The sequence below is a fragment of the Triticum aestivum genome, chromosome 4B (genome assembly GCF_018294505.1).
Source record: "Triticum aestivum cultivar Chinese Spring chromosome 4B, IWGSC CS RefSeq v2.1, whole genome shotgun sequence".
NCBI classification, from domain to species: Eukaryota; Viridiplantae; Streptophyta; class Magnoliopsida; order Poales; family Poaceae; genus Triticum; species Triticum aestivum.
This window is the reverse complement of record NC_057804.1, coordinates 108,149,799-108,165,151: the sequence shown is the minus strand read 5'-3', so window position 1 is coordinate 108,165,151 and position 15,353 is coordinate 108,149,799. Positions and strand designations below refer to the sequence as shown.

General features: G+C 52.0%; 1 protein-coding gene across 1 annotated transcript; it reads left to right on the top strand.

Moving 5' to 3' along the window:
* Window positions 1–1,099: 1,099 nt before the first annotated feature.
* On the top strand, window positions 1,100–15,353 carry LOC123091314 (probable NAD kinase 2, chloroplastic). The gene is made up of 8 exons (XM_044512790.1): window positions 1,100–1,658; window positions 1,992–3,872; window positions 4,570–4,691; window positions 4,787–4,928; window positions 5,015–5,236; window positions 5,696–5,770; window positions 14,548–14,649; window positions 14,828–15,353. The coding sequence occupies exons 1-8, from the start codon at window positions 1,482–1,484 to the stop codon at window positions 15,029–15,031; spliced, it is 2,925 nt and encodes a 974-aa protein (XP_044368725.1). The 5' UTR covers window positions 1,100–1,481; the 3' UTR covers window positions 15,032–15,353.

Sequence of the window (15,353 nt, the reverse complement as noted above, 5' to 3'; positions counted from 1 at the left end):
ACCACGAAAGAATGGGCAAGCATCGTCCATGTCGCCTTACACCGCCGCCATCGCAGCTCCACGCCATCATAGCCGCTAACCGAGGACCGCGGACAGACCGCACGACAGAGAGAAACACGACCCAATCAACATCTCCAACCTAGCCGAAGAACAGCAACCAACAACAACTCCATCAAGGCCCAGGACCACCCGCGATGGCTGTCACCCACACCAAGGGACAACCTTGCGAGGACCCATCACCTCTCGATGGACAACTCCCACGCCGACATCATCGGCAGAGCACCGCCACAAGCTACACAACCCAGGAGGTACCCGGGCACTCGCTACTCGCCAGGAACTCCATCGTGGCCAAGCCATCACAATGCCACCACTGACCTGGTCAGTAGCTCGCGTCGTGGCCTCCAGATAACACCGGCGCGCACGCCCGTGCCGCCACACCGCTGCCTGCGCTTGCCATGACCACTGCCCCACCACGCCTCCCGCCGCACACCGTTGCACACCATGCCGCACCACCCAACCGCCAGCACCAACACGGTTTCCAACGGCCATGGAGGCCCAGCGTCACCACGCCTGCCGGCAGCATGAACGGAAGCTTGGCCGGCCAGATCCAGATCTAAAACGGAACGAATTAGGATGGGGGCAATACCACAGGCCGCATCACCCGACGAGGCACACACCTGCACCGTAGCCACCACGTCGAGCCACCACGGGACCTTCTCAACACCACGTCGCCAAGGAAATCCGTCGGAGGAGCACCCACGCCATGGCCAAGGAGGAGGGGGCCGCGTCGGGAGAGTCCCTGCCGCCACCGGCACTGCTCGGACTTTGCCCGACAACGGTCCACGACGGCGGCGAGGTGGAGGGGAGCGACGAGGGGAGGTCGGCGATGCGGGGGTCGTGGGGCCCCATTACCATCATCATTACCCTAAAATCCATAAGGGCACACATAATTTTGTTCACCCTTTTCTTTTCCCTTTCTTTTCCTCCCATCAGCAAAACTTCTAGTACAAAAATCCATAAAACCCAAACCACACAATGTGGTCCACGATATCCTCCCCAAACAGAACCTCATCCTTTCAGCAAACCTCCAAGAATGTCAATCTCAGAGAAAAGAGACTCTGATCACCGCAAGACCAAACTTTCTTTCTCTGCCCGTTTCCCCTTCCCATCACATTTCTGCAATTTCTCTTCATATTTTTGTGTGCGTGTGCGCGCTCCATTTGGGATCGGCGACAGCAATCCGCCCACAGCCACCCACAATGGCGGCGGCGTGACCAACCTGCCGCGGAGAGTTTTGCCAGTTCGCCTCTTGTTTTCCCTACCGGTAGTTCGGATTCTTCTCTCTCCCTCTCCCTCAGCGGCCGCAGTTTTTACTCCACCCCCTCACCTGTGGATGCCATCGAGAGGCACGCCGAGACCACGGGCGGCCTCGACAGCGACGCGCTTCCTCCCGCTCCGCTCGTCCTCGTCGCGCGCGCGTGATGCTCGCCGTCTGCGCGCGGCACGGGCCCGCCCAGCTCCCGCTCCCGCCGCTCGGGGGCGAACGTGTCGCCTGGGTCGCCGCCGGCAGGTGGTGGTGCTGGCGCCCCGCGGCGGCGCGCCGCGGCGTCGCCGCGCGGGCCTCGTCCTTCAATTCCCGGATCGGGCTCGATTCCCAGGTTAGTTGCCGTTCTCGAGCATTCCGTCGAACAGTTCGTCGAAGCGACTCGGGGCGCCGCCCTTGTTCTTGGTCTAGCGATCTTCGCGGCTTCTAGTTCTAGTTCTTGAACCTTCGATATGCAAATTGTACCCCATTTATGGGATGGATGGCTGGTGGCACATGCTTTCTGTGTATGGTTCTAGCCTGTATATGGTTTCTGTGGGCATTTGATCGAACACTTCTTGAGGCTAGAAATGAAGTGTAAACTTTGTTTCTTGTTTGATTGCATCGATAGCTCCAGATGATATTGTAGTGTTGCTTCGTAACTGATGGATCACATTCTTTGCTGTAGAATTCTCACACAAGGGACTTATCCCAGCTGTTGTGGGTGGGTCCAGTGCCCGGCGACATCGCAGAGATTGAGGCATACTGCCGCATATTCCGTGCTGCAGAGCAGCTCCAGAATGCTGTCATGTCGGCGCTCTGTGATCCAGAGACAGGCGAGTGCCCTGTGCGGTACGATGTGCCATCCGAGGACCTGCCAGTGCTGGAGGACAAGGTTGCTGCTGTGCTTGGCTGCATGCTGGCATTGCTGAACCGGGGTAGGACAGAGGTGCTTGCTGGGCGGTCAGGTGTCACGAGCGCGTTCCAAGGATCTGAGCACAGCACGATGGATAGGATTCCGCCGCTGGCCCTGTTCCGTGGTGATATGAAGCGGTGTTGTGAGAGCATGCAGGTTGCACTTGCTAGCTACCTTGTACCGAGTGAGCCCCGAGGATTGGATATCTGGATGAGGCTGCAAAGGTTGAAGAATGCCTGCTATGATGCGGGTTTCGCAAGGGTTGATGGTCATCCCTGTCCAACATTGTTTGCAAATTGGTTTCCGGTGTACTTCTCAACTGTGCCAGATGATTCGGAGACAGATGAGTTGGAGGTTGCATTTTGGAGGGGAGGGCAAGTCAGTGAGGAGGGTCTGGCGTGGTTATTGGCTAAGGGATTCCGAACTATTGTCGATCTCCGGGAGGAAGATGTTAAGGATGATTTATATCTTTCAGCAGTTGGCAAAGCTGTCTCATCCGGAAAGATAGAGGTGGTCAACATGCCAGTTGAGATTGGGACTTCTCCCTCAGCTGAACAGGTTCAGCAATTTGCGGCGCTTGTGTCTGATGGGACGAAGAAGCCCATTTATCTTCATAGCAAGGAAGGGATTAATAGGACGTCTGCAATGGTCTCCAGATGGAAGCAGTATGCCACTCGTGCAGAGAGACTGGCCACCAAAAAGCGTTCACCAATTGTGAATGGTAAGGCGCTGAAGAATGATCCGACAAATGGCCTAGGTTCCTTGTCAAATGGTAGTGAAAATGGTGCAGTAGTGAAGTCTGATAGAACCATGGATGCTGGGGAAGCACGTGATATAGACATAGAAATTACAAGTAATAATCCGGAAGTTACTAATTCCCTTCCCAATGGTCAAAGCACTGAACAAGGTGAAATGCATGACAGCAGGACAGAACTTCTTTCAGATTTTAAACTGGAGACTAGTCCTCTCAAGGCACAGTTTCCTACTTGCAATGTCTTCTCTAGAAAGGAGATGACCAAATTTTTTAGAAGCAAAAGAGTTTATCCAAAATCTGTTCTGAACTCTCGAAGACGATCGAGTAGCTTGATGATCTCAAGGAGAAAACAAAATCTCAGAGCTGAACATAATGAGGCCATTGATTGTGAAGCAGCAGACATGATGGTTTTGAAAAACGCAAATGGGACATTATTTGATAATGATTATATATTATCGGTTTCTTCAGGTATCACTAATAGAAAACCCTCGAACAATGGAACCTCCACTTCTTTTGAAGAAAAGGGAAGTGCAGCTTCACTCCTAACTATTGATCCTAAAACATCTAATGCCAGCAATCCCAATGGGAATGCTCAGCTTGGATCACAAAAACCATCCGAAAAGAATGGTGGTCCTTATCTTGAGAGATACTCATCAGATACAATTGATGGAAGTATTTGTGCCACAACTGGTGTTGTCAGAGTTCAGTCAAGAAGAAAAGCTGAGATGTTTCTAGTACGTACAGATGGATTCTCTTGTACTAGAGAAAAAGTAACAGAATCATCTTTAGCTTTTACTCATCCTAGCACCCAGCAACAGATGCTTATGTGGAAATCTCCTCCAAAGACCGTCTTACTGTTGAAGAAATTAGGTGATGAGCTCATGGAAGAGGCTAAAGAGGTGGATGCACAATTTCCATTTTTTAGTACATATCTATTTATTGCATGTCATTCATATATGAATACATATTTTCTTTTTTCGTATTTGGTAGCAAAATGTACTCTACTCATCTTAAAGAATAAAGTTCTGGCATGCAAATTATGTATTCGATAAAATTATAAATATAGTGCTAGTTTTATGTTTAGAAACTTACCTTACATCATGGATTCATAGTAAGATGTGGAACTACACAGAATTAATTGCGAGATTTTTAGTATTGTTGTATCAAAGAGAGCATTAGTTAAGTGAGCTACTATAGTTTGAATTTTCTTCTTTAGAGTTTAAGTTCTTGAAAGGTTTTGTGTGATTGATGAGGGTTTGCTTTAAAATTCAAAACAGCTGTATCTCTTTTGTGTGAGGTGGATTGACTTGTAGATCTCACTTCATGGTAGGGATAATCATTCATGTGTGCCAACCAGTCTATATCATGTAGCTAACGTGTCTGTTACACATTTCCAAATTTTGTAACTCATGCAGTCCATGCTCTTTGGTACATGTCTTCGTAAGTGTCAAAGTTTGTCTAAGACTTAGTTATCTACTCCAACTATCCAAGCTGTCTGATAGTCACTTAGGATATACATTTCATGTACTTCTACCTAATTTTATTTCTTATTTGGCAACGCACACATCATCTGATATCCTGTATACTACTTTTCAGGTTGCTTCGTTTCTGTATCATCAAGAAAAGATGAATGTTCTTGTGGAGCCTGATGTTCATGATATATTTGCGAGGATTCCTGGTTATGGTTTTGTGCAAACCTTCTATACTCAAGATACCAGGTATAAGTGAGACATATGTAAGTCTGATGAGTGATATAACTGTATATTAATTTCTGCATTACTATTTACTAATATTATTTTGTACCAAAAATCAGCGACCTTCATGAGAGAGTTGATTTTGTCACATGCTTGGGTGGTGATGGGGTCATATTGCACGCATCAAACTTATTTAGGACTTCTGTACCACCTGTTGTCTCGTTCAATCTTGGATCTCTTGGATTTCTGACTTCACATAATGTATGTTTCAGACTCCATTCTAAGAGAATTTTATCCTATGACCTTCTTTTGTCAATTCTAAGCATGTAACTTTTCCTTCACTTCAGTTCGAAGGTTTCAGACAAGATATGAGAGCTGTCATCCATGGGAACAATACACTTGGAGTTTATATAACACTTAGAATGCGTCTACGCTGTATAATCTTTCGAAATGGAAAAGCAATGCCCGGGAAAGTGTTTGATGTGCTAAATGAAGTCGTTGTTGATCGGGGTTCTAATCCATATCTCTCAAAAATTGAATGCTATGAGCATAACCACCTTATCACTAAGGTAAGATCTGTATAAAGCCTTAGAAACTAGATGTCTCTATTTGTGCCTTTTTCCTTGGTAAGCATCTTTGCCCTTTGTCTATATTTCTCTCTGGAATCTTTCGGCTACGCAAAGTTCACAATGGCAAATATTGAATTAACTCAATTTTCATGGGTGGCACCTCCAAATTCTGTATTATGCTAGAAAAGTTTAGCCAGTTGTCACTTATGCTTCAAAATTTCTCCAAACTGAACTGTCCATTGTTTCATACTTTTGTCACTTCGTGCCCTGAAAGAAACGGTTATTGCAGTATAATCATCACATATTAGTGTCGCTGAGTCTACTTGCTACTCTTGATCTTGTAGTCCTGGAGATTATATTACTGTTTGATGCTTGCATTTACTTAGATGTTTAGGATTGTTGTACTATTATGTATCCACTGTAACTTCAACTACTTTGAGTTAATGGGAATATATATAGGTTCAAGGAGATGGTGTGATAGTAGCAACACCAACTGGCAGCACAGCATACTCTACTGCAGCAGGGGGTTCAATGGTAGGTTATTTTTGCAAGTTATATTACTAGGAAGAACTGAGCAAAAGCATTGACTTAAATTGTGTGATGGCATGTAAACAAAAGCATTTTCCAGATTCACCTAATGCATGTTTCTTGTGTTATATTTCCACTCTGTGTGACATGTTATTTCTCAGTTATGCAGCATATGGATATAATTTTTACATTTAAGACAGAATTTTGGTTATATAAATAAATCTTCCATCTGTATGCATCCTGTGCCTGTTTCAACAAAGCCAGGCCAATGAACATCCGGAAAGCTCTTTGTCCTTGATTTCCACTGCGGAATTGTTTAGTGGTTCCTTTTGACAAGCTTAAACTACAAATGCTTTCACAAGCTATACTTTTTTCGAGAAAATGCAAGACTTTTGCGTTTCATTGCATTGGAAAGGTAGAAGTTTGTTACTGTTAGAGTTATATTTATGATGGCCTTTGGCCTTTTGTATTTTGGCCTTTTGGCCTCCCACCTGTACATGTATATATGAGGCTTTAGCCTCCTGATAATATCATGTTGTGCATCTTCCTAACATGGTATCGAGCTTAGGTCCTTTTTTCCGCACGACTGCAACTCGTGCTGGATCCATCTAGTACTGCCGCTGCCCGCTGCCTTCTTTCAGTCCGGCTGAACTTCTCCTCCGATCTTCTCCGGCTTGGCCGCGACGCCCCAGGCTGCGGATTCCCCTTCTCTGACCTCCCCGCCTAGATCAAAGAGGTCGGGTCTGGCGTCCTGTACCTGGTCCGCTGCTTCCTCCTGGTCGTCGCAAGATTCTCAATCGGCTCCACCGGCTGTACCTCCTCCACCTGCTGCACATCCCGCTGCACCACCTCCACCTGCTGCACATCCTGCCACCGCCCCTGCTAGCTCTGGCCGCCGCTGGCTCTACCAGCCGGCCGCTGAAGTCCGGCGCGGATCCGCCTCCCCTACAAGCTCCGGTCACGGTGGCCCTTCGTCCGCTGCAGCCACCGGACGATTATCCGCCCGCTGCTACTCCTGATCGAGCCGGCCATCCAGATTCAATCCTACAGGACGTTGCCGCCCCGTCGGTTCCTCTCCTGCGGGTCAAGGGTCAACCTGATTCCTCATGGGTGTATACGCTACGCGCCTGTTCGCGTGGATTGCTAGCTGCTGCGTGCGTGTCTACTTGATTGGGTTGCTCGTGGGCCGACGTGCTATTTGGCTGAATTGGCCTGGCTGAGGACTGACTTGTTAGTCCGCTGTTGCCAAAAAAGAGAGAGAAAAAAAAGGAGCACCATGTCTTTCACGTCATCGAGCTATGTCGCCATCCCACACCGCTGGGTGATATTCGAGGTGTTCCCTACATCGACCAACTCTCGCGCATACGTCGTCGCTCCATGCTTGGTGCTCGTCCGTCTGTGACGTTATCTCCTACGGCGTCTTCAGCATGCTGTGCTGGTAGCTATTCGTCGGCTCCTCTCACGGCTTTTGCCCGCGGTGGTGGTGCCTCCTCTACACCGCCTCCTCTCGCGGCTTCTGCGCGTAGCGGTGACCGCTCTACGTCGACTCCCCCAGTGGTTTCCACATGCGGCTCTACGTCGACTCGCCACTCTCGGCCGACTCTACACGCGGCTTCCATGGGTGGTGGCGACTGCTCATCGTCGGCAGGTGTTTCTACCTCGACCTTTTCTGTCGTGTCCCTGTCAGCGCATGAGATTGCGCAGCTGCGATTCCTGCTTGTTGCTTGGGATTCTCCACCGACATGTTCTGCAGTTTCCGTGACTGACTCTTCTGGCACTGAGAAACCACTTTCTACTCATTCAGGTACATCCCCATGGATTCTTGATACTGTAGCTTCTTTTCTTATGACTTATGATTCTTCCACTTTGACCTCCGTTCGACCTGTTGAGTCTCCTGTTCGTGTTCTTACGGCTGATGGTACTCCCCTCCCTGTAGCTAGTCGAGGCACTCTTAGCACTTCTTCATTTCATGCCCCCTTTGTCGCTCATGTTCCTCGACTTACCATGCAGCTCATATCTGGTGGTCAGATTGTTGACTCTAGTTGTAGGGTCATTCTCAACTTGATTCATGTTCTGTTCAGGATCGTCGCACGGGCGCTCTGCTTGGTGCTGGCCCTCGACGCCTTGATGGTCTCTAGGAGCTTGACTGGCTTCGTCTTCCCTCTGCTGGCACCGCCGCCAGTCTCACAGCCCCTGTTGCTGCATCCACCAGCTCTTTTCAGCAGTGGCATCATCGTCTTTGCCATTTATGTGGTTCTCGTCTCATCCTTGGTTCATAGGGTGTTCTGGGGTCTGTCTCCGGTAACGCTTCATTGGATTGTTTGGGTTGTAGGCTTGGTAAGCAGATTCAGCTACCATATCCTCACAGCGAGTCAATGTCCGAGCGCCCTTTTGATCCCGTTCACTCTGATGTTTGGGGTCCGGCTCCCTTCGCATCGAAAGGGGGTCATCGCTACTATATTATCTTTATAGATGATTCTTCTCGGTATACTTAGATCTATCTCATGTCTTCTCATAGTGAGGTCTTGTCTATATACAAAAAATTGCTGCCATGGTTCATACGTAGTTTTCCACTCCTATTCGTGTTTTTCGCGCAGATTCAGCTGATGAGTATATCTCCCTTGCCCTGCAAGGATTCCTTGCTGAGCAAGGTACTCTTCCTCGGTTCTCTAGTGATTCCACCTCTCCTCTCCTTTCCTTCTCCTAAGAGGCCAAGTTCATGCCAAAGCAGTAAAATCTAGTGTACATCCCAGGTGGCGGGTAAGATGATCCGCAAGCCATGAGCACCAGCTCGTGCCCATTGCTCAGCTCCATCCTTGATCCTAGAGACCAGGACAGGGACGATGGGCACCGTCGAATATGCATTCATTGCGTTGCTTCCAAATCATCCATGGCGTCAGAGTGCAATGGAGGTGAGACCCTTGCGCATCGGCGTAGGTGTGTTTTGCTTGGCGTGGAACCACCAGTCCATGAGGGTATCCTCCTGGTTTGGTCCTGCGTTTGTCATTCTGAGCCAAGCTAGGACCTCATGCCAGGTCTGTTTGGCGAAAGGGCACTCCAGGAGCAGGTGTCGTATCATCTCTGGAGCCTGGTCGCATAACGGGCACCGGGGCTGGTGTTGGAGGCCACAACGAGCGAGGCGGTTAGCAGTCCAGCACCTATCAAGGTTGGCCAGCCAGTGGAAAAATTTCACACGTGGCAGCGCCCAGCTCTTCCAGATGAGCTTCGAGGAGAAACAAGTTGTGGATCCCTGGAATGTGGCTAAGGTAGAAGGAGCGTGTTGTGTAGGTGCAGGAGGCAGTCCACTTCCAGACAAGCTGGTCGGGGGCATCCGAGAGCAAGAAGTGCTCGATCACCCGCCAGACTTGCACATATTGGCCAATCTGGGTTAATCCCTCCAGAGCGGTTGATGCTAGAATCATGTATTAGATCAGGCGATGATTCATTTCTCTCCAGGCTGATATATGATACTTATTATTCTGTCGATATTGGGGAGGAAGAGTTTCAATATGGCCGGGGGCATCCGAGAGCAAGAAGTGCTCGATCGCCTGCCAGACTTGCACATATTGGCCAATCTCGTTGATCCCCACTATCCCATGGATGTCGCTCGCCCAACTACGGCCATGTATACCTTGAGCGACGGTTCGAGTCTTGTTGCGGCGCTTGGGGATGCAGTTGTACATGGTTAGGGCTATTTCACTGATGGATTGTCCATTGATCCAGCGGTCCTCCGAGAAAGTGCAGTCTGGCCATCTCCAATGGTCATGGTGGTGGAGGTGAAGAAGAGCGCCCTTTCCTCAGTAGAAAACTGCAGGTCCAGGCCATGCCAAGCACGCTCATGATTAGTGCGAGAGAACCAAAGCCATCGTAGCCTCAGGGCGAGGCCAGCGCGCTCGAGGTCCTGGACTCTGAGGCCACCGAGCGAGATGGTTCCGGTAAATGTGTTGCCAGTTGACATGACAGTGAGGCCGCCGCATGGCCGACCCATAAGAAGCCGCATTGGATCTTCTCAATTTGACGTAGAATCTTTTTTGGCGGTACAAAGGCGAGTAGCTGGTGCACTGGAATGGCTCGGAGGACAAATTTCACTAGCGTGAGGAGCCCATGTTTGGACATCAGACCAGCCTTCCAGGCAAGGAGCCGCCCAGCGATCCCATCAACTAGCGGCTTCAATTGGGCAGCAGTAGGCCGTCGTATCGTGAGGGGGATCCCGAGATAGGTGATCGGTAGCTCAACAATAGAGCAGCCGAGGTGTGCGAGCACATCCGTTGCCTCATCCGCGTCACAGTGCAGTAGCGGAGCTCTTGGTGTAGTTCACTCGTAGGCCAAAGGCGTGGTCGAAGAGCTCCAAGATCTCCCGCACAGCCATGATATCGCTGGACGTACAATGGAAGAAGAGTACCACGTCGTCCGCGTATAGGGATATTGCTAGAATCGAGCGCCTAGGGTGCAACTGGGCCATAATGTCGAGGTCGATCGCGCGCTTGATGAGCCTTCCCAATGTGTCGACGGCGAGCACGAACAACTGTGGGGACAGCGGGTCGCCCTGGCGGAGTCCCTGTAGGTGCCAAATAGGCGGGCCTGGCTTGCCGTTCATCAGGACGCGTGTGCTTGCCGACGAGAGGAGGATAGCAATCCACTCCAAGAATCTGTTCCCAAATCCATGTTGGCGTAGCACCTCGAATAGGAAGGGCCAGGCCAGGGAATCGAAGGCGCGTGTGAGGTCCAGTTTGAGCAGCACTCGCGGGGCACCCAGCTGGTGTAGGAGTCGTGCCGACTGCTTGACTAAGATGAAGCTGTCAAGCAAACTTCGGCAGGTGATGAATGCGTTGTGCATCGACTAATTAGGCGATCCAGCTTGGGGACGAGGCGCAGAGAGAGGACTTTGGCGAAGATCTTGGCCACCAGATGATTGAGGCTTATGGGCCGGTAGTCATTGAGCGAGCTGGCATCTGCGCGCTCCGGGAGCAGGGTGATGAGTGCCTGGTTGAGGCTGCAGAAGCCATACCCCCTCATCTCGTAGAGCTGCTGGAAGATGTCAACAAAGTCTTGTCGAACCGTGATCCAACAAGTTCACAGGAATTCTGCGGTGAAACCATCGGGTCCTGGAGCCTTGCACGCGGGCAAACACTTGATCGCCTCCCAGATCTCCTCGACGCTGAAGGGATCATCGAGGTCGTCCAGCTCACTGGGATTGATTAGCTCAGACAGGTCCAACGAGCAATCTCGGCTGATGGCTGTGCCCAGGAGCGCATCATAGTGTGTGAAGGCTGCTTCTGCCATGATCTCTTGCTCGGGAATGACCTGGCCGTCCACGGTGAGGTTGGAGATCATGTTCTTTTGCCGGCGGAAAGAGCATTGCCCGTGGAAGTTGGTGTTGGCGTCACCATCCTTTAGATTGGCAATACAAGCGCGTTGGCGAGCGAAGGTACGTTCCATAGAAGCTAGCCCAAGATAGGAAATCTTTAGCTGCTTACGGAACCAATCCTCGTGCGGCATCAACATTCAGTCTTCCTGAGCCTTGTCGAAGCGTGAGATGAGCTCACGCGAGATGGCCATCTTATCTCTGATGTTCCCAACGGAGTGGGAGCTCCAACTCGTCAGCTTTCGGGGTGTGGCTTGCAAGCGGATCATCAGGCGACGGAAGGGGTTAGCGTCATGGACAGAGCTCTAGGCCGCAGTCACCACCTCATGGAAACCATCCATCCGCAACCATATGTCTTCAAAGTGGAATCGGCGATGCGCAGCCGGCACTGGGGTACAATCCAGCAGCAACGGGCTGTGATGAGAGACCACCGAGGCTAGGCATCTAAGGTGGCAAGCGTCATGCGCGTCCTCCTAGTCGGGGGTGCAGAACACTCGATCAAGGTGCACAAGAGTGGGCGAGGACTGCTCATTCGACCAGGTGTACCGGCGACCGTTGAGGTAAACCTCCTTCAATGTTAGGTCGTTGAGGACTCTACGGAATCTCCCCATCATGCGCCTATTTAGATTGCCATTGTTCTTGTCTTCATCGCGGTAGATTAGGTTGAAATCCCCGCGAAGCATCCATGGCCCCTGACAGGCACTACGGATCTCGTGTAGCTCCTGGAGAAACTCAATTTTATTTGCATCGTCTTGCGGCCCGTAGACCACCGTCAACCACCGGGGGGGGGGGGGCGAGCCCATGACAACCTTACCGGTAAGCGTGTCCGCAAAGAATTCCGGGTCCATGAGTATGGCCCTGCTTTTCCAGGCTAGGAGGATGCCGCCCCGGGCCCTCTTTCCAGCCAATGACCTCCCTGCCGATCTTCCCTCACCGGCGGTGATCTCCACGAGCAGTGCTGCGGCTTGCATGACTTAGCAAAGCTCCAGTTTGCCCCGACAGGAGAGTGTCATTGGCTAGGGAGGGTGGCCTAGGTGGCTGGGAGAGGGGGCCTAGGCGGCTGGGAGTCTGGTACCTCGTTGGCAGAGGCGACAAGGATTAGATCCCGATGTGGGTTGTGGTTGGGCAAGCCAGAGCTTGACCCCACCAAGGTGTCCTCACGCGCGGCAGGAGCTGCGGAGGGGGGGGGGCTCTGGAGTGTTCTCCATCAATGGGGCACCACCATCACACGCATTGGGTCAGGTAACAGATCCATCTGGGCCCACGTCTGCACCGCATGCATCTTTGGTGACGGGGCCCTCTGGCAAAAGCGGCCTCTGTATCCTTTTCGCCTTTCCTTTTCTGGTGTGGTGACGAGGGCGTCGTGGCCCATGCATACCCGGCCAAGGCTGCATCTCTTTTTCTGCCCAACATACGGATGACGGCGCTCTCTTGGAGCCCCAGGTGGAGGCCATGGCCACTCCATCTGACCGGAGCGAGCGGCGGTCACCATGCCAGCCCAAGGAGTCCATCGCCATGCCGTCTGCGCGTCATAGCATAGCGGCGGCACTTGCGGCCACGGCGTCGGTGGCGACCATGGTCTGGGCCAGGTTCAGGGCCGGGTCCTCGTCCCGCACCTGCGTTGCCATCCCCGTCGCGTCGCGTCCAGCGGCTTCGGCGGCACGAGCATAAACGCGGTCGACCTCCGAACAAACCAGGGTGATGGTGATGGGGTAGGTGAGGGTGTGGACGGTCGGGGAGGACGTGCTGGAGCAGCCGGGGACCTGCTTGACAATCTAGAGCATGGTGGCGTGCCGGATTTCAGCCGGGTCGTGCGTGCGTCCAGCAAGCCGAAATGTGGCGAGGTCGTCCCGAGAACGTGTCCGTGGATGAAGGCACTCGATCCAGACGCCCGTCCCCAAGATGTGCTCCGCCGTCGCCATGTGCCAGGCTTGGGCAGGGATGCCGCGGAGCTCAAGTTCAATGCGGTATTCAAACCCACCGCAGCCGGCATGAGCGAGCTTGCACCATGGCCGGAGCGACAAGGTGAATCACGCGTAGTTGATGAAGTGGTCCCCACACATGCGATCGATGGAAGCTCTGGAGCCGAAGATGATAAGGAAATCTTCGGGATGGTGCACATGAACGGTGAAGTCGCCGACCTCGAACTCGAACGTGCTGCACAGCAGCTCGGAAACGTCGCTGGTGGAGACACGCGGCCTGTTGCCTGTTATGGTAGCAACCAGCGCGTGGGAGAGCACCTCCTCGGCCTCTTCGATCTCGGCGGAGTGCACCATGATCACCTGCGTTGGTGCCGCAGCGGCCTGCTGGGTGGCCGGGGCTTGCCTCGGGGCCGGAGGCGGGGGTAGAGTGGCGACGCGTGGAGGGGCAGCTACAGGGTTGGCAGGGCCCGCACGATAGGGGTCCGCCGGAGGGGTGAGGCCAGCCCTTCGGTGGAAGTCGTCACAACCACGAGAGTCATGGTCGGAAGTGAGACATCGCCGGCACCGGATGTCGTTGGTGCAGCCCTGTACGCGGTGGCGGTGGTCCAGGCATCGGAAACAGAATCCGACGACCTTCCTCCGGGGACAGACTGTGCGGCCGCTGCATGGCCGTGCTTGGCGTGGGCGCGTGGCAGGGGCGGCGGCGATTCCTGTGATGCCACTGCTGGAACCCGTCGGCATCCCCCACGGCGCCCCCCGAGACGCGATGCACCTCATAGCGGGGGCCAATGCTGGCAGAGGCAGGCAGGCACGTGGCTGCCGCCACGGGACCAGGCGCAGAAGGCGGCATGGGGGCGGCGCTCTTGGGAGCCGGCGGTGAGCGGGCGACCTTGCTGTAGGAGTGCGCAGAGGATTCGCCGTCCGAGTCGAACCAGCGTCCATCCCCGGAGGAGACGATGTGAGCGTGAGTCGGGGGTCGCCATGGGAGGGGGAGGGGAGGAGGGCCACCGGCGGGGAGTCTGACGGCAGCAAGGTTGGTGGAGGGGCTGGGTCAGGCTAGGCTAGCGGAGCGGGAGCGGGTGTGGAGCGGAGCCATCTGGTGGTTTCTCCACAAGCTGTACTAGCGCATTCAGTTTGTATACACACCATCTGCTTCAATCATAATGCAAAGTTTTCCTCTGTTGCATGTGAGCAAGATTCAATCTACCTGCCTCTGTTAAGATCTTGTATTTTAAAACTTGGGGGCAACGCATACATCAAGGCTGAATAACGAAAATGATGCTATGGCCTGTTTGTCTGCTTTGCTGGTGTAGCGCTTTGTTCAAATGCATTATGTCACGTATACTTTTGTCTTTTGAGCACCACAATCGTATTACTTGTGTTTAGCAACCTTTTCATTTTTGCCAGTCAACTGTTCCTTTTCCCATGCGTACTTCGATATATCAAGTGAAAAGAACAAGTTATTTACTGGGGTCATTGTGGTTTTTGCTGTCCAGGTGCATCCAAATGTGCCATGTATGCTGTTCACTCCAATCTGCCCACACTCGCTGTCATTTAGACCTGTCATCCTTCCTGACTCTGCACGGCTTGAATTGAAGGTACGGAAATCCTTCAATAGATGGATGGTGAAATGCCTAATATTGTCATGTAATCTTATGCCATTATCTCATCCTGATAAATTCTGGCATTCTTATGTATCTAGAATATCCCTGGCCATGTTTATCCAACAATACCAGTCTTGCTCCACTGATCGATTGACTTTGTTATTATTACCAGATCCCGGATGACGCGAGAAGCAACGCGTGGGTGTCGTTCGACGGCAAAAGGCGGCAGCAGCTATCGCGAGGAGACTCCGTTCATATATCCATGAGCGAGCACCCGCTCCCGACCGTGAACAAATCGGACCAAACTGGGGACTGGTTCCGCAGCTTGATCAGGTGCCTGAACTGGAACGAGAGGCTGGACCAGAAGGCGCTCTAGACCCTAGCATGTTCCTGTACATACATAGTTCTATACATAGCTAACCTCCTTGTGTTAGAAGATAGATGATCTTTTCTGTAGCATCTGTAACATCACAGGAGACGAGCAGACTTTTTTGACCTGATAGTGACAGTGACAGCAGGTGATGGTAACACTGATAGTGTTTGTAATTATCCGCTTTGTAAATCAACATTATATCTCGTTATCTCTGGGCTTAGCAGAAGATGATAGCCCACGCGAAGATGATAGCCCATTCTAATGAACCGGCCTATTTTTGCTCAAACATATATATTGAAGCTGATGGCTACTTTTCTTTTTTCAA

What these genes read in the sequence shown, in the direction of transcription:
- LOC123091314 (XM_044512790.1), top strand. Translation starts at nt 1,482, where the DNA reads ATGCTCGCCGTCTGCGCGCGGCACGGGCCCGCCCAGCTCCCGCTCCCG. An exon ending in GGATCGGGCTCGATTCCCAG is followed by an intron (nt 1,659 to 1,991) that starts GTTAGTTGCCGT and finishes TCTTTGCTGTAG; the next exon opens with AATTCTCACACAAGGGACTT. An exon ending in ATAACCACCTTATCACTAAG is followed by an intron (nt 5,237 to 5,695) that starts GTAAGATCTGTA and finishes GAATATATATAG; the next exon opens with GTTCAAGGAGATGGTGTGAT.